Consider the following 18,311-nt stretch of genomic DNA (forward strand, 5'->3'; position numbering starts at 1 on the left):
TCAGTATACATGCTGCTGCAGGAGGTCACTGGAGTTGATCAGATGAAGATAAGCTGATCAGCCCCGGTGAACTTACCACCGTGGGAGCATTCTTGAGAATGTTCCCACGGGGAGGTCACATGAGCATCAGCTGATCGCTGACGTCACCGCAGGTCCTGGCAGCTCAGTACACTGCTGGGAGCGAGTGTGCTCCCGCAGTATACCGCTGGCTGCCGGGAGAATCGGATTGCCGCCGGGGACCAGGAGGACCCCGGGGACCTCCGGACAGGTGAGTATAAGTTTTTTTTTTTTATTATTATTTTTTACTGCGGGCTGGGCAGAGCAGACTACTGCTCCTCCCAGCCACGCCGCTCTCACTGTTATCAGCGGGAGCGGCGGTCGGATGAGAGGAGTTGTAGTCCTCCTCTCCCGACCCGGGTACCACCCCTACCGCGTTTCCAGTGCAAATTCGCGCCCATTGGCTGTAATTGAGACGCAGCAAATTCTCAAGTATAGATATTATACCTGCAGGTTTGCTGCGGTTCAATGCAAGTCAGTGGGTGCAAATTTGCGGCGGAAACGCCTGAACAATGGTCATGCTGCAGTATTTACTGCAATGGTAATCCAGAGCGGAAATTTCCGCATCATGAATTCACATGTCCATTTATGTTTCTGAGATTGGACCTCAATGCATGGACAGGCTGACTGGTCTCCGGCCCGAGCGTGGCAGCTTCATTTATTTCTATGCACCTGTGACGCTCGGGCCTGGAGACCCGCCGGCCAGTCCATACATTGCAGTCCATATAAATCGGTCCGAGATCGGACGTCTGAATACACCCTTAGCCCATTCTCTTCATTCGCTAGTCTTGGCCGTTCCAGGTTTGATCACTGCGGAGGACTCCTCCAGTCTTCGCTCTGTCTGCACTGATCCAGACGTGCGGATTGCAAGACTGTAATAAACCATAAACTGAATCCCATCTGACAGTAACAGTCCAGGTTTTGATGCAAAATATACAACTTCTACAATGATCTGTAATATACACAACTAAAAAAAGCCCTCGTTTTACTGGTAGGAAATGTCGAGTGTTTATGCCTATAGAGCTGAAGTAAGACAATCTCTTAGCCCTAAGGTGTTGAGTCATAGAAATGTGATATCATCCATCTTTATCTCTGCTGTTGCACTTCAGGTTCTGATTAGGAGACAATGCAGCTTTACAAATGTGTTCAAGCCTTGATTAACATGGCCGCACAATGGCAGCCTTCAGTTCCGGCTCTCTGAGTCCAGGTGTCTGATGGCTCCTCCAGCGAATGCTTTACCTCGGATGTCTCCTGTGCTTTTCTCAGTATCCAAGAATGTGTACAGGATTTGCCGCAGGATATGTAGCATGGCCGATCACTGTAACATCTGTTAAATGAGACCTGTTTTTTTTTTTTATTTAACTCTTATATAGTGCCACTAATTTCCACATGAATTCATGGGCTTCCTACTTTGCATTTCTTCTTGTCTGTCCCCATGTTCTCGGAATTTTGAATGTTCCTTGACCTCCTCAGTCACTGAATAGCTCAGATTTTGGCCGAGTTCAGACAACCAGTTTATAGTATGTAGTAGTGATGAGCAGGTAACTTCCCTGGACCCGGGTCCAGCGGCCATGTCAGTAGTGTACATTCTAATACCTTCTGGCATCCCTGGCTCTTATTGTGATTTGTAGACCCTGTCACAACTCTGTCGTTGCAGTGTGACCATGCGTGACATCGCTCCGGGCCTAATAATCAGTAGAGACATCGGGGATGGCGGCCGTTAGGAGGAGGTTCGCAGGGCTCTTGTCTGGTGGCCACGGACTACTGACTCAGCCACTGCACCAGGGACCTTCTAATTAATTTAGTATTGCAGTATGTAGTCAGTACTAGGGTCCAAATTTGGTCCCATTTGCGATGCAGACGAGTGCATGGAGCTGCCGATGTGATTGGTCTGAGAATGCCAACTTTTGTGTTTTCAGTTAAGGCCGGGTTCACACTGGGAGATGAGAGGAAGCAGAGGGTTGTTGCTGAAGGTTTTTTTATTTTGGATATTGACCTGATTAGTCAGCGGTCCGTGTTGTGGTCCCAGTGGTCGGTGTGTTTGCCGTGTGCCCGCAGAGCCCTCTCACAGCTTTATGTCTGCAGCCTCCTGGTGTTTGTGCTCTTATCTTCAGCTTTACATTCCCTGGTCATTTGTTATCAGGTGGCTTTGTGCGGTGGTCATGTCGCTCCACAAGAAAATCATTTGTATAGGAATAGCTGTGTAAGCAGCCGCCGCCGTGGTGTTTGCCGTGCTGGGGAAACAATATTTCTGCTGGTGTTAATGTTTGATGGAAAGCTGAAGGCGGGTGCCTGATGGGTGAGAGGCGGAAATGTGCACCTGTGTTTATCACAGTACAAGTATCTAATTATAGGAGTTTAGCCGACGTTATAATCAACATCACAAAACTAATATTGGGTAAGATTGCAAGGTTCTCGTGAGAGGAGAAAAACAAGTATTCTGCGGAGACGTGGGGATTAAAGTTTCTGCAAATACTTAGTACAGCACAGAAACCTGCGGCTTGATTGTGTGATCGACCCAGCGATCAGAGAGATCCGGGGGATCCTGCACCAAACGTGTCACAACAAACCGTGGGAACGTGTCACCAGGAATGAGCCACAGTTCAGGACGTGATCAGTAGTTAGCGATATCACACAAGACTTGTTAGTAATTATCCTTGCAGGTAGTGTCTAAACTTTTCTAATTAATGTCTTACTGTCTGTCCATTTATCTGATGGAGTGATCTGACTGGCACCATAAATCTACTTGGATTTTTCAGCCCCTTTGCTAGCAGGCAAGGAAAATGTAGAGGTACCCAAGTGCTAATGACTGTCATGTTTGCATAAGTGGGATTAGCAGTGAGGTGGACAGGTATCAATGTCCAGGGGCTACAATGTAAGGAGACCTGCAGACAATAGGACAAGTGACAGTGTCTGTCCTCACTCCTCGGCTTTGTAATTGTAGCCTCAAGGGAAGTGCAGCATCTATCAGTCCCGAGCCGCTCGCATGTACTGAAGGAATGTAAATGCTAATTACTGTTTGATATTTAAAACCTGGATCCCACAACGTGCAATGGGGCCGTACGGGTGGTAAAGGGAAAATCTGGAAAAGTGATCATCTGATATGTCATACGTAGAGGTGACAAGAAATCTACGGAGACATACGCTGATTTCTGGAATGACGCACCTTGTCCATTTGCGAACAACTTTTTTGGAATCTACAAGATCTCAATTCCTCTTGCAGGTTAATATGTGCTTTATTTGTGGATTTTCCCCATAGACTTGAATGAGATGCAGATAAGAAGTGCACATGCATTTTTATGGAATTTCTGCAGCAGAAATGCAGTAACAACACATGTAATCCGCACTTCACTTTATCAATAAAGTTTTATCAAAGGTCAGCAAACGGGAAGTTTCTAAAACTTCATGCAAAAAAAGTGATAAAAATACAATGAAAAAAAAAAAAATGCAAGGGATCTCATTTAGGTAATTGGTGCAAAAAATCTGCAACATCAAAAACGCACCAAATACTCATTGTGGGAAGTTTAGCTTTAGAGTATGGTGAAATGCGGATGAAACCACTCCGAGGCATCATGGAGGAACTTTTCAATTAGATTCTTAATTAACCAAATGATTTTGTCGCTAATCCCACAGTAGCTTCAAAGCCAGGCGGCCATTAGCATGATTAATGATAACCATGTGCTTTGCTGGAGTGTTACCACCAAGCTAGTTGAATACCTTGCTTACACAGTGTGGGGGTGGTTTTGTCTTTACTTGGCCGCCAAGATGTGTGAACAAAGCCTCAATTCAGCCATCCAAGTGTCACTGGGCCCATAAATGGCCCAATTACACTTTGCAGGTTTGCAATAGCAAATTGCATTAGTCTTCTGTCCGGAGAGATTTTCTGGCAATTCCAATCAGACCAGCTAAAAACAAAATGCTTGTTTGACGACTGATCGGATAGTTTACAGCAGCATCAAAATAATACTGTTGTCGGCAGCTTATCGCCCCGTGCAAACTGGGAATGTGCTGGCGAGAACAAGCACACCGTTGGGTGGCAGAATGGCTTTATAAATGGTCGTTGTGTTGACATATGGTTTTGTTGTGAGCGTGATGCTAAGCACATTGTATATAGTTGATTGAATCTCATTTATGGGCAGAAACTGGGGACGAACGATCATTAATGCTATCAATCGCTTCTATTCCACAGAGTTTTCATGATCTCTGTTTGCTTTTAGTGAATGGAAAGATGGTCTTCCCTGAGAAGGCTGTAAAGCCCCCAGACCAAATCCTGCTCCTCATCGTGGAGAGGAAATATATTCTAAGGTTGTAACAAGTTTGGTCAGGTAATAACTTAGTAATTGCTAGGGGTCTTACGCCTGGGACCTCCAACAATATTGACAATGAGGCCCTGCCTGAAAAGAATGCAGGTCGAGGATGCGCACCGCTCCCCCATTCCTTACATATGGGACTACCGGAGATATATGGCCAAATGGTTGCATGCTCGACCTCTGCTCCATTAAATCTGGTTCTGCGCTCTGGATCCTAGCAATCAGTAACTTATCATCTTTTCTAAAGCCTTTTCCATCCACATTAGACCTCCAGCTGAACTCGCCGATGTGAGTGGGCTCAGCCAACAGTCGAATATGTATGGAGGTCCAGCCTCTCATAGAGAACACAGGTGCGGTATCCAGAGCCGAGCGACCCTGTGTGTGAGCCAGCCGAGATAGCCGGGGCTTAAGGATAGCTGAGCACTTTACTAACTTGGTAAAAACCCTTTAAAATGTAAACATTTTCCAGTTTCTGACGTCAATCAAGAGAGATTGAAAACTGAGGAATTCATACGCAAAGTATATTAGAAAGTTGCAGCGTTTTCATTATACAATGACCGGACTTTTCACTTGTTGTGTTGATTTCTCATTGTGTTTTTCTCTCTTTTTTTCCTTTTCTGCAGTGAATAAACACAAGCCCTGGATTGAAACTACGTACCACGGGATAGTAACGGAAAACGACAATACAGTTTTGCTGGACCCTCCTCTCATAGCGCTAGACAAAGACGCTCCGCTACGTTACGCAGGTACGAGCCCGCTCTCTGATAACCTTCCCTCCGGTCCTGTGGGAAGTTGTACTTTGTTTTGCATTCAGTTACCATATCCATCGAGTGTCCTCGATTCACGGCCGGTCTTCACTAGAAGGCTTTTTCCTCTGTAATTGCTGATTTTTGGATGTGCTTTGCTGTTAATGTGTCGGGGGGGGGGGGGGGGGGGGGGTGCTGTACATGACCCCGTGTACCACTAGGGAAATTTTGATGCAGCTCTCTGCTAACTGGCGATGATGGACTTTGGCGTTTGGCCTGGCGCAGCGTCCACACACATCATCTCCTCGGTCTCTGTGGCCCTTCCCCATCGAGCGCTCACTTGAGCGTTCTGCTCCACTGGCTTCCTAGCCCCCCGGGTGTGTGAGGCCTCCCTGCCAGACAGCACCACACCAATGAGCGAGGAAGCAGTTTCTCGATTGTTCCGCTCCGTTTGACAGCAAATTGTTCATATAATCTTATTCGATCTCTTTATTCCTACAAGACCTGTTGAAGCAGCTTGTGGTATATTGTAGGATTGTCTATAACTGTTCCTGGATTGATCACTACTGTGTGACCTCATTTCTTACTGTCCGGGTGTAATGTTAAAGGGGCACTTTTAAATTTTAAATCGTAATTTATGTTGTGGTGTGCAATTAGTGATCCCTTTATACTGGTGAGGGGGGATGCAATTCTCGTTTTATATGTTAGAAATGTTTCCATGCTTTGACATCAAGCAGAGTTCTTGGAAATGGTGAGGAATTGAACAGAAGGATTTATAATATTCTTCTATAAAATTATTAAAGGGGTTGTCTGGGACCTCGATATTCAAGGCCTTTTTTCCAGCCATATAAAAAATATTAATTTAGTCGCAGTGAGACTGACTGCGCAGTGTGCACACTGTCAGGATTCTCACCTCGAGCGCTCGTCTCGTAAGCATGTCATTTGTCTGCTGCTGGTCTCGTACCGACTGGCGGCTTTTCCTGCTCCTATCAGTGTTCTCAGTGGATGAGAAACTTGTCGGCACGTCACCCCCAAGAAGCAAATCGTAATATCAAACGGTAACATCCCTTTAAATATCATTTTCGCCCGAGCTCTCCTGTCACAGTGGATATTAGATTTGTGCATTAAAAAAAATATATATATATAATAAAACTTTATTTAGATGTGGTGGATAAACACTTCATCGCCATCACTATCCTCAGGCTTGAGATTCCTGCTAACAGACGCTCAGGATGAATTTCTGCCCCATAGAAATGTGTGACGCCGGCAGAGAGCACATTCCCAAAGCGTTGAATCAGCAGGCCCTTTCATGTCACCCTAGTAAACAATATGGCCTTGTTCTGTCCCTCCCCCGGAGAACAAATAGCCGAGGCTTAGTCCGGCCGTCCCCAGTAGGTGTTTTGTGTTGAGCATAAATTGCGAGAAGCCCATTAACCAAGGCTGAAATGTTTCTGTGCTGGATCCAGTTGCACAGACATGTTAATCTGCTTAGCAGCCTCTCACCACATCGGGCACGTCTCTGGCCTGGGTGCACCGCCTGCCGGGAGATTTGTAGGAATGGAGGACGGGGCACCCCACGTCGGGCTCTCTGTGCTGCTGCAGAACATGTTGGATGGGACTGTGTTCACATTGTGTATACAGCTGCTGTTCTGCAGTCACCTGTCCAGGACTCGTTTGTTCATGGTTCTTTTTATGTCACCAACATATTCCAGAGTGATGTATGCAGAAGGTACTCACTCAGAACTATAAGGCCTCATATACAGTGGGGGAAATAAGTATTTGATCCACTGCCGATTTTGCAAGTTTTCCCACCTACAACGAATGGAGAGGTCTGTAATTTTTATCATAGGTCACTTCACCTGTGAGAGACACAATTTAAAAAAATCCAGAAAATCACATTATTATTATTATTTATTATTATAGCGCCATTTATTCCATGGCGCTTTACATGTGAGAGGTCTGTAATTTTTATCGTAGGTCACTTCACCTGTGAAAGACAGAATCTTAAAAAAAAAATCCAGAAGATCACATTGTAGGATTTTTACATAATTAATTAGCATTTTATTGCATGAAATAAGTATTTGATACAATAGAAAAACTGAACTTTAATATTTGGTCCAGAAACCTTTGTTTGCAATTACAGAGGTCAGACGTTTCCTCTAGTTCTTGACCAGGTTTGCACACACTGCAGCAGGGATTTTGGCCCCCTCCTCCATACAGATCTTCTCCAGATCTTTCAGGTTTCGGGGCTGTCGCTGGGCAACATTCAGTTTCAGCTCCATCCAATGATTATCTATTGGGTTCAGGGCTGGAGACAGGCTAGGCCACTCCAGAACCTTGAAATGCTTCATACGGAACCGCTCCTTAGTTGCCCTGGTTGTGTGTTTCGGATCATTGTCATGCTGGAAGACCCAGCCACGACCCATCTTCAATGCTCTTACTGAGGGAAGGAGGTTGTTGGCCAAAATCTCACGATACATGACTCCATCCCCCCTTCAATATAGCGCAGTCATCCTATCCTCTTTGCAGAAAAGCACCTGCAAAGTATAATGTTTCCCTCACCATGCTTCACGGTTGGGACGGTATTTTTTGGGTTGTACTCATCCTTCTTCTTCCTCCAAACACGGCGAATGTAGTTGATGCCAAAAAGTTCTATTTTGGTTTCATCTGACCACGTGACCTTCTCCCATGCCTCTTCTGGATCATCCAGATGGTCATTGATGAACTTCAAACAGGCCTGGACATGTGCAGGTGTGAGGAGGGGGACCTTGTGTGCCCTCCAGGATTTTAATCCATGACGGCGTAGTGTGTTACTAAGGGTAATGTTTGAGACTGTGGTCCCAGCTCTCTTCAGGTCAGTGGCCAGGCCCTCTCCCGTGTAGTTCTGGGCTGATTCCTGACCTTTCTCAGAATAATCCTTACCCCACAAGGCGAGATCTTGCATGGAGCTCCAGACCGAGGAAGATTGACAGTCATCTTGTGTTTCTTCCATTTTCTAATAATTGTGCCAACAGTTGTTGCCTTCTCACGAAGCTGCTTTCCTATTGTCCTGTAGCCCATCTCAGCCTTCTGCAGGTCTACAATTTTGTCCCTGGTGTCCTTAGACAGCAATTTGGTCTTGGCCATGGTGGAGAGGTTGGAGTGTGATTGATTGTGTGGACAGATGTCTTTTATACAGGTAACGAGTTCAAACAGATGCAATTAATACAGGTAATGAGTGCAGAGCAGGAGGGCTTCTTAAAGAAAACTAACAGGTCTGTGAGAGGCAGAATTCTTGCTGGTTGGACAGTGATCAAATACTTATTTCTTGCAATAAAATGCAATTTAATTATGTAAAAATCATACAGTGTGATTTTCTGGTTTGTATTCTTAGATTCTGTCTCTCACAGGTGAAGTGACCTGCAATGAAAAATTACTGATCTCTCCATTCTTTGTAGGTGGGAAAACTTGCAAAATCAGCAGTGTATCAAATACTTATTTTCCCCACTGTATATTTTATATTGGCTTTTTAGGTTCTGACTTGTACAGAGATGGAAAAAAACAGATAATCACCTATCCCCAAGAGAACCTGTTGATAGGTGAAGGTCCGATTGCTCCCACATCTGTCGGCAGATCGGGGAACTTTTATCCCTGCGTTAGTGCATTTCTGCTGATACAAGTTCCCCATTGGAACAGGGTTATACAAGGATGCCACTTCTAGAGGAGAATTTCTCCAATCATGAGATTGTCTGTGGCTCTGCATTGCTGCACTGTGCAGAGTCGTTGCAAACATTTCTGTCATGTGCATGAGTCCTAAAGGGGCTGATAGAGGTGTCTAAATTAGTGAGGGGTTGTCGTTACCTGTTATGAAGATCATCCCTCGCTCCAGAGGACCTATGCTGTCCTGCATTAGGGGTCTTTCACACATCCGTGTTTCGAGTACATGTGGTGTCCGTTTCCACATGTACTGAAGACATTTACACACGTAGACCAATTCAAATGAATGGGTCTGTGCACATGTCAGTGTGTTTTCACAGACCGTGTGTAAAACATCCCGCACATGTGCACGCGGATGACGTCTGTGTGTCATCTATGTGACACGTACTGACGCCTGGGAATCAGCGGTACAGTTAGTGCTGTTCCCAATTGCCGGGTGCTGCAGGCATCTGTGATCATTGTCCCCTTCCGACGCTGCGATCAGCACCAGCAGGGGACAATGATGAGCGTAGTATTCTGCCCCTGCTGTGTCCAAAACCTGTAAAAATAAGAATAAAATAAAAAAAAACTTATACTCACCTGTCCTGTGTCCCACGCTGTAATCCATCTGACCGCACATGCTGAGGAGCAGAGGAGAATGACTTGCTGCAGCAAGCGGCCCCTGAACTGCGCTGCTCTCACCGAGCGATGTCCTGTCACTCACTGAGGTCAGGTTTGTTCAGGGGCCCACTTGCTGCAGCAAGTCATTCTCCTCAGCATGTTCGGTCAGATGGATTACAGCGTGGGACACAGGACAGGTGAGCATAAAGACTTTTTTTTAAATTTTATTCTTAGTTTTACAGGTTTTGGACACAGCCGTAGCAGAATACTACTCTCAACATTGTCCCCTGCTGGTGCCGATCGCAGCGCCGGCAGGGGATAATGAGGGCAGCATTCAACACCCGGCGCTTGGGAAGAGCGCTAACTGTACACTGATTCCCAGGCGCCTGTACGTGTGATACTGATTCGGCACACAGGCTTCACACTCTTGCCACGCGTATCATACACACGGATATCTCCGGTACTGGTTTTTCCAGTACCAGAAATATCCGGACGTGTGAAAGAGCCCTTACACAGATATCCCGCTGCACACTATGTAATACTTAGTTTTCCCTGAAGTGGCGCCGCAGGAAAATTGAACATTTACTGACAGGTTTCCCACCAGATTACAGCCACAGCAGGGGGTCACATTGTAATCTGCAGATCATCGCTCCCTACTTCTAATAAGTGGAGAATTCCTTTAAGACTGTGTAACAGAAGAAGTACAGCCGGTGTGAAGCGCGCCTCCCGTCTCATGCTGCACTTGCAGATGATTTTATTTTTCTTTTCTGCTGCCCTAGATTTGCACATTACTTTCATGCTTATGTGCTGCCGTGATACGTTCATTTTTGTAGGTCGCATATCACAGTTTTGCAGCGGCTTTGTGCAAATCACAGCTAAATTGGGTGCAGGTATTTTTGTTTTGTGTCTTTTTACAGCTAAACACACACACAGTGACATTCCCGTGAGACAGATGGGTGAACAGAGACGGTTTATTTTGGTGCTGGGCGGCACGATTATATAAAGCTGCAATATTAAGTTACAATCACACTAAATATTTTGGGCCCCCTGAACGTGTTCCCGTCGTCACACCCAGGGCTGCAATGCTAGTTATCCCCCCCTCAGTCCTAGCATTAGGGACTGGTATTAGGCTGCTGCACAAACTTACATGTTAAGGGTGAGGGGGATTAATCCAGAGGATTTGTGCGTTTTTCCAGCCATAAACCGAACTCGTGGAATTTTATTCCAGCCCCAATCTGAGGATCGCTGGATAGGGAATCCCTTTTTTTTTCATTCTCGGGAATAACCCTTTAAGAGCCAGTTGTTGTTTTTTTTTATTATTGGCATGGGAGGCATGAAACTTGTGGCCCCATTTCCCATAGGGAAACACTGATGTCACGTCGGGGGTCACACAGATTTACCATGACGCGTGCAACTTGGTGCGGCACAGAAATGTCCGCGCCGAGGTCTCGCACTCCAGTTATATGCGTGTCGTTTCTTTATTTTCCTTTCTTACGGATGCCGCCAGCTCTCCCCGATGCTCATAGGTGATTCGGTTTTAACATTTCTAAAAGGAATGAAAGACGACTCCTTGAAGTGAATGAGGAAAAGGACTTTGAGAAGTCGCCGGCAGTAGAAGAGAAGCCGTGGCTGGAATTTCAATGAGGCCACATTATTGCCTGTCTTACTGCAGGCTGGAACATGTGATCGGAGAATCAAAGGCTCCCGAATCCCACCCGGGACCCGTCCCTCCATCGCCTCCTTTACATTATTATGCTCTTTGTTGCTGTTTTGAGCAGCGAGTGAAAACCCAGCGCCGGGAATAAGCTCAATACTTTATAAACGCTGCAGCTTTTTGTCGCTTGCCTCTGTTTCTTGGTTTCAATCCTCACTTGCCCCGAAGTTACAATCTAGGTGTCTATATTTTTACGCTTCATGTTTTGTTTTGTTTTCTTATTCAATTCTTCTTTTTTTTTTTAAACACTCTTTGAATATTTTGACCATCGTTTTAGATGGTGTGTGACCACATAGCAGAGATAGACGACATCTATGGAAATGATTTATCAATGAGTTTGAATATAAATTTGCAATGAGAGAAAAAACTATAAATAAGTAATTTAATATTGCATCCTGAGTCGGGGAACCCAAGGTAACCCCATGTTTCCAAAAATAAGACGGTGAAGGAACAAGTCAGCATTTGACGGCTTCTCGATGAGGATGAGTCTCCGTCGGCCCAGATTCCATATTACAGGACCCGATTTTCCCAGCAGATTCTTCTTTTGTTATATTCAGCATGCATCGTTCATCAGGGACCAATTGTTCCCAAAATGTAGGATTCTTTGTGTGTACAGTTGGTCCGAATATTAGTTTGGTGCAAGATCTGAATCTGCCTCACCCTGCAGAGATCCGACATTGCAGGAAAAAGCTATTTTGCAGATCCTCATGCATGTTTGGAGGCACAGCATGGAGTAGTTTTCCTAAAACTGTACCTTTTTTTAGGCTCCTTCTGGGAAGAAGATGCCAGTAAAATGGGTGATGTAGACCATTCTGAGATCTGGGTTTGGTGCTGTCACAGCGCTGCGGTATTTAGTAAAGATGGCCGCATTGTGCGTCTTTGAATCCACCTTCTCTGGATCAATTCTGGTGTAAAGAATATCTTGATCCCTCTGTTGCAGTCTGCTCCTCATTGTTCGCTTACTGTATATAACAGCTTTCTTTAGCCTCCATTTAGTAGATAATTAGGCTTAAGGGTTAATAATTAGAAGGCGAGGAGCGCAGGCATTTAAGGCGAGTATGTACTTGTTTTATTAATGCTTAAGTCTCGGAGGGACTGTTCAGACCCCCCCCCAACCCCCCCCCCGCGTGTCTGGCTTTTATTTACTCGGCTAATAATTGCTATTCACCCCCACATATTATCATCCTCACAATGAGGTCACGGCTCCGGCTCTACCCCCTTGTTCGGAGCGGTTCCCTTGATAGCACTGATGCATGTGCCCACCTACTTCCTCCCTTTTCTGGGTCCCTCCTGGGAGCAGATAAAACCCACCAGCAGATTGTGCCTTCTCCATACAAGGCCCGGTCTCAGAGTTGCCGGCTTGTTAGTAGGAAGCCACGTCTTGTCTTTTTCACACCAATTTCCCTGTGTCACAATGGAGATCCCTGCGCGTGATCTGGAACATCTGGTCGGGAAGCTCATGTAAAGCCCATCAGATGCACCCAGCGAGAGAGCACACGACGGGGGCATGCGTTGATGGCATCATTTATATTCATATACCCATAGACATGCTTTCTTTTGTCCAGATTCACCATGGAGTAAAGCGACAATTGCCACTTAGCAACTGCCTCGTCAGGCCCCTTTAAATATGGCGTCATCTTCTCCTGCAGCCAGCTCCTGTGGTCTTTCTGGAGCTTCCATAGACCTCGGAGGAGGTTGTCACGAGATGGTCACGCAGGAGTCGTTTCCGTCTGAGCGCTCCTGTAAGCCCGGCTGTCACTTCTAATAATGTTTTCTCAGACTGGCGTTGCCCGCAGACATTAATTGCTCAAGACAGCAATTTTTTTTTTTTTTAATAGCAGACAGCTGCCAAATGCAGTTAACTGCTCATACATGGGGATGGAGGTGACCGGCGGTGGAACATCTCTGTTCTCTACTCCGGGAGGCCGCCATTTATTAGCTATGCTGTAAACAGGGCTCAGGCTGCGGGGAATCCTGCGTGGTACTTTGGTGGGACCCATTAACATCGTCGCTACGTGTCTTGTCCTGTACAATCAGCCGCTCCTCAGATGAAGCAAACAATCAAACAGAAGGCTCGGCTGAGTATGTATACCCGTATAGACGGCTATTATGTGTATACCACCTGGTAGCCCTGTGCTTATGAGATGTGGATGGTAGATTGGGCCAGGTAGAAAAAATGTGAAATGCTGTTGTCCTCTTATTTCACTACTTCATGTTCTGCTCAACACCAGGAGAATCCATTACTGGTAATAAGGGAACCTGTCTTTACATTCACTCTGCTAGAAGCTCGGGCAGCATGGATCGGAGCCTGTAAGTGTACTTAGAAGCCAGCCATGGACTATAGGGAAAGATCTGACTAGTCAGGTGACTGACAGGTCTCTGGCTATGTACACACATGGGAAAGACCAGTCAGTCAACTCTCGGAGAGAAGCCACCCTGGGACCTCATCAGACTAGTGGGGTCTCTCCCAATAGTCCCCAGATGGCTTTTCAAAGTATGTTCTCTCTGAAACACCGCAGAGTAAAATATACACCGTGCAGCCTGGCTCTGATCCACGGTGACTGTGGTTCGGGCCGATTGCACCTTTTTTGCTTCTTAAAGATTAGTGTCCATGTTAATGGCCATTCGCCTCCCACACCATTTGCATTGGGCTCTATAAAAGGCCCTTAAAATCAGTATCGATTGACTTGTAATATTGTCAAATGCCATCATTGCAGCTTTACGGCCCCTGTACCCATTAGGTTAACATTGTCTGAACCCGCCGATATCGAAGATATTTGAATCTGTATGGGGGGCTTGTAGCTGTTCCCAGATAGATGATGTTTGGGGACAGAAGCTCATGTTATGTCCGATTTCAGATTGCTGATCCTTCTTGTTCTTGGCGAGATAAGCCGCCCCCAGAGGAGTCTCTCATAGAGAAGATAAGACTGCTCGGCAGAACGAGCCCCCCTGTGAGGGCAGTGTTAAAATTGGTGGTCAGCGCTCTGCTCCTTTCAAATCCACTCACAATCAAGCTGCCACCTAATGAACCCAATTGATTGTCAATGCAAGGGTCCTGCTCGCTAACAGGACCGCAGGAAGCGCCGGGTCACCTCCTGCCCCCTGAAACGTCTCATTTGTTCTGTATGGTTGTTAATTGGACAAAGCGCTGCGCCTCTGTTCACAGGTACACGTGAACACCCCGTCACCCAATGTGCTGCCTGTTAGAGAATGGTCTATACTGGTCTATGTGAAGGCAATGTGCTGCCTGTTAGAGAATGGTCTATACTGGTCTATGTGAAGGCAATGTGCTGCCTGTTAGAGAATGGTCTATACTGGTCTATGTGAAGGCAATGTGCTGCCTGTTAGAGAATGGTCTATAGTGGTTTCTACTGATCTATACTGGCCTATATGAAGGCAATGCGCTGCTTGTAAGAGAATGGTCTATACTGGTCTATATGAAGACAATGTGCTGCCTGTTAGAGAATGGTCTATACTGGTCTATGTGAAGGCAATGTGCTGCCTGTCACCGAATGTTCTATAGTGGTTTCTACTGATCTATACTGGTCTATATGAAGGCAATGCGCTGCTTGTAAGAGAATGGTCTATACTGGTCTATATGAAGACAATGTGCTGCCTGTTAGAGAATGGTCTATACTGATCTATACTGGTCTATATGAAGGCAATGCGCTGCTTGTTAGAGAATGGTCTATACTGGTCTATATGAAGACAATGTGCTGCCTGTTAGAGAATGGTCTATACTGATCTATACTGGTCTATATGAAGGCAATGCGCTGCTTGTTAGAGAATGGTCTATACTGGTCTATATGAAGGCAATGTGCTGCCTGTCACAGAATGGTCTATACTGATCTATACTGGTCTATATGAAGGCAATGCGCTGCTTGTTAGAGAATGGTCTATACTGGTCTATATGAAGGCAATGTGCTGCCTGTCACAGAATGGTCTATACTGATCTATACTGGTCTATATGAAGGCAATGCGCTGCTTGTAAGAGAATGGTCTATACTGGTCTATATGAAGGCAATATGCTGCCTGTTAGAGAATGGTCTATACTGATCTATACTGGTCTATATGAAGGCAATGTGCTGCCTGTCACAGAATGGTCTATACTGATCTATACTGGTCTATATGAAGGCAATGCTCTGCCTGTTAGAGGATGGTCTATACTGGTCTATATGAAGGCAATGCTCTGCCTGTTAGAGGATGGTCTATACTGGTCTATATGAAGGTAATGCGCTGCCTATCACAGAATGTTCTATAGTGGTTTCTACTGATCTATACTGGTCTATGTGAAGCCAATGTGCTGCCTGTCACAGAATGGTCTATACTGATCTATACTGGTCTATATGAAGGCAATGCGCTGCCTGTCACAGAATGGTCTATACTGGTCTATATGAAGGCAATGCGCTGCCTGTTAGAGAATGGTCTATACTGATCTATACTGGTCTATATGAAGGCAATGCTCTGCCTGTTAGAGAATGGTCTATACTGGTCTATATGAAGGCAATGCTCTGCCTGTTAGAGAATGGTCTATACTGGTCTATATGAAGGCAATGCTCTGCCTGTTAGAGAATGGTCTATACTGGTCTATATGAAGGTAATGCACTGCCTGTCACAGAATGTTCTATACTGGTCTATATGAAGGCAATGTGCAGCCTGTTAGAGAATGGTCTATACTGGTCTATATGAAGGTAATGCGCTGCCTGTCACAGAATGTTCTATAGTGGTTTCTACTGATCTATACTGGTCTATATGAAGGCAATGCTCTGCCTGTTAGAGAATGTTCTATAGTGGTCTATATGAAGGTAATGCGCTGCCTGTCACAGAATGTTCTATACTGGTCTATATGAAGGTAATGCGCTGCCTGTCACAGAATGTTCTATAGTGGTTTCTACTGATCTATACTGGTCTATATGAAGGCAATGCTCTGCCTGTTAGAGAATGGTCTATACTGGTCTATATGAAGGTAATGCGCTGCCTGTCACAGAATGTTCTATAGTGGTTTCTACTGATCTATACTGGTCTATATGAAGGCAATGCTCTGCCTGTTAGAGAATGTTCTATAGTGGTCTATATGAAGGTAATGCGCTGCCTGTCACAGAATGTTCTATACTGGTCTATATGAAGGTAATGCGCTGCCTGTCACAGAATGTTCTATAGTGGTTTCTACTGATCTATACTGGTCTATATGAAGGCAATGCTCTGCCTGTTAGAGAATGGTCTATACTGGTCTATATGAAGGTAATGCGCTGCCTGTCACAGAATGTTCTATAGTGGTTTCTACTGATCTATACTGGTCTATATGAAGGCAATGCTCTGCCTGTCACAGAATGTTCTATACTGGTCTATATGAAGGCAATGTGCTGCCTGTCACAGAATGGTCTATACTGGTCTATATGAAGGTAATGCGCTGCCTGTCACAGAATGTTCTATAGTGGTTTCTACTGATCTATACTGGTCTATATGAAGGCAATGCGCTGCTTGTAAGAGAATGGTCTATACTGGTCTATATGAAGACAATGTGCTGCCTGTTAGAGAATGGTCTATACTGATCTATACTGGTCTATATGAAGGCAATGCGCTGCTTGTTAGAGAATGGTCTATACTGGTCTATATGAAGACAATGTGCTGCCTGTTAGAGAATGGTCTATACTGATCTATACTGGTCTATATGAAGGCAATGCGCTGCTTGTTAGAGAATGGTCTATACTGGTCTATATGAAGGCAATGTGCTGCCTGTCACAGAATGGTCTATACTGATCTATACTGGTCTATATGAAGGCAATGCGCTGCTTGTTAGAGAATGGTCTATACTGGTCTATATGAAGGCAATGTGCTGCCTGTCACAGAATGGTCTATACTGATCTATACTGGTCTATATGAAGGCAATGCGCTGCTTGTAAGAGAATGGTCTATACTGGTCTATATGAAGGCAATATGCTGCCTGTTAGAGAATGGTCTATACTGATCTATACTGGTCTATATGAAGGCAATGTGCTGCCTGTCACAGAATGGTCTATACTGATCTATACTGGTCTATATGAAGGCAATGCTCTGCCTGTTAGAGGATGGTCTATACTGGTCTATATGAAGGCAATGCTCTGCCTGTTAGAGGATGGTCTATACTGGTCTATATGAAGGTAATGCGCTGCCTATCACAGAATGTTCTATAGTGGTTTCTACTGATCTATACTGGTCTATGTGAAGCCAATGTGCTGCCTGTCACAGAATGGTCTATACTGATCTATACTGGTCTATATGAAGGCAATGCGCTGCCTGTCACAGAATGGTCTATACTGGTCTATATGAAGGCAATGCGCTGCCTGTTAGAGAATGGTCTATACTGATCTATACTGGTCTATATGAAGGCAATGCTCTGCCTGTTAGAGAATGGTCTATACTGGTCTATATGAAGGCAATGCTCTGCCTGTTAGAGAATGGTCTATACTGGTCTATATGAAGGCAATGCTCTGCCTGTTAGAGAATGGTCTATACTGGTCTATATGAAGGTAATGCACTGCCTGTCACAGAATGTTCTATACTGGTCTATATGAAGGCAATGTGCAGCCTGTTAGAGAATGGTCTATACTGGTCTATATGAAGGTAATGCGCTGCCTGTCACAGAATGTTCTATAGTGGTTTCTACTGATCTATACTGGTCTATATGAAGGCAATGCTCTGCCTGTTAGAGAATGTTCTATAGTGGTCTATATGAAGGTAATGCGCTGCCTGTCACAGAATGTTCTATACTGGTCTATATGAAGGTAATGCGCTGCCTGTCACAGAATGTTCTATAGTGGTTTCTACTGATCTATACTGGTCTATATGAAGGCAATGCTCTGCCTGTTAGAGAATGGTCTATACTGGTCTATATGAAGGTAATGCGCTGCCTGTCACAGAATGTTCTATAGTGGTTTCTACTGATCTATACTGGTCTATATGAAGGCAATGCTCTGCCTGTTAGAGAATGTTCTATAGTGGTCTATATGAAGGTAATGCGCTGCCTGTCACAGAATGTTCTATACTGGTCTATATGAAGGTAATGCGCTGCCTGTCACAGAATGTTCTATAGTGGTTTCTACTGATCTATACTGGTCTATATGAAGGCAATGCTCTGCCTGTTAGAGAATGGTCTATACTGGTCTATATGAAGGTAATGCGCTGCCTGTCACAGAATGTTCTATAGTG

At 45.1% G+C, this 18,311-nt stretch overlaps 1 protein-coding gene across 4 annotated transcripts in view; it reads left to right on the top strand.

The window, feature by feature from the left end:
• The window catches only part of CLSTN1 (calsyntenin 1), a 90,250-nt gene that overhangs the window by 16,048 nt on the left and 55,891 nt on the right, over positions 1-18,311 (top strand). For all 4 annotated transcript variants that reach the window (XM_073657289.1, XM_073657291.1, XM_073657290.1 and 1 more), the window contains exon 2: positions 4,991-5,113. In XM_073657289.1, coding sequence (XP_073513390.1) covers positions 4,991-5,113 — 123 coding nt within the window. The remainder of the gene's footprint in view (positions 1-4,990; positions 5,114-18,311) is intronic.

Source organism: Phyllobates terribilis, unplaced genomic scaffold (genome assembly GCF_046119375.1).
Source record: "Phyllobates terribilis strain yellow unplaced genomic scaffold, ASM4611937v1 Scaffold_12__6_contigs__length_324123572, whole genome shotgun sequence".
Taxonomy (NCBI): domain Eukaryota; kingdom Metazoa; phylum Chordata; class Amphibia; order Anura; family Dendrobatidae; genus Phyllobates; species Phyllobates terribilis.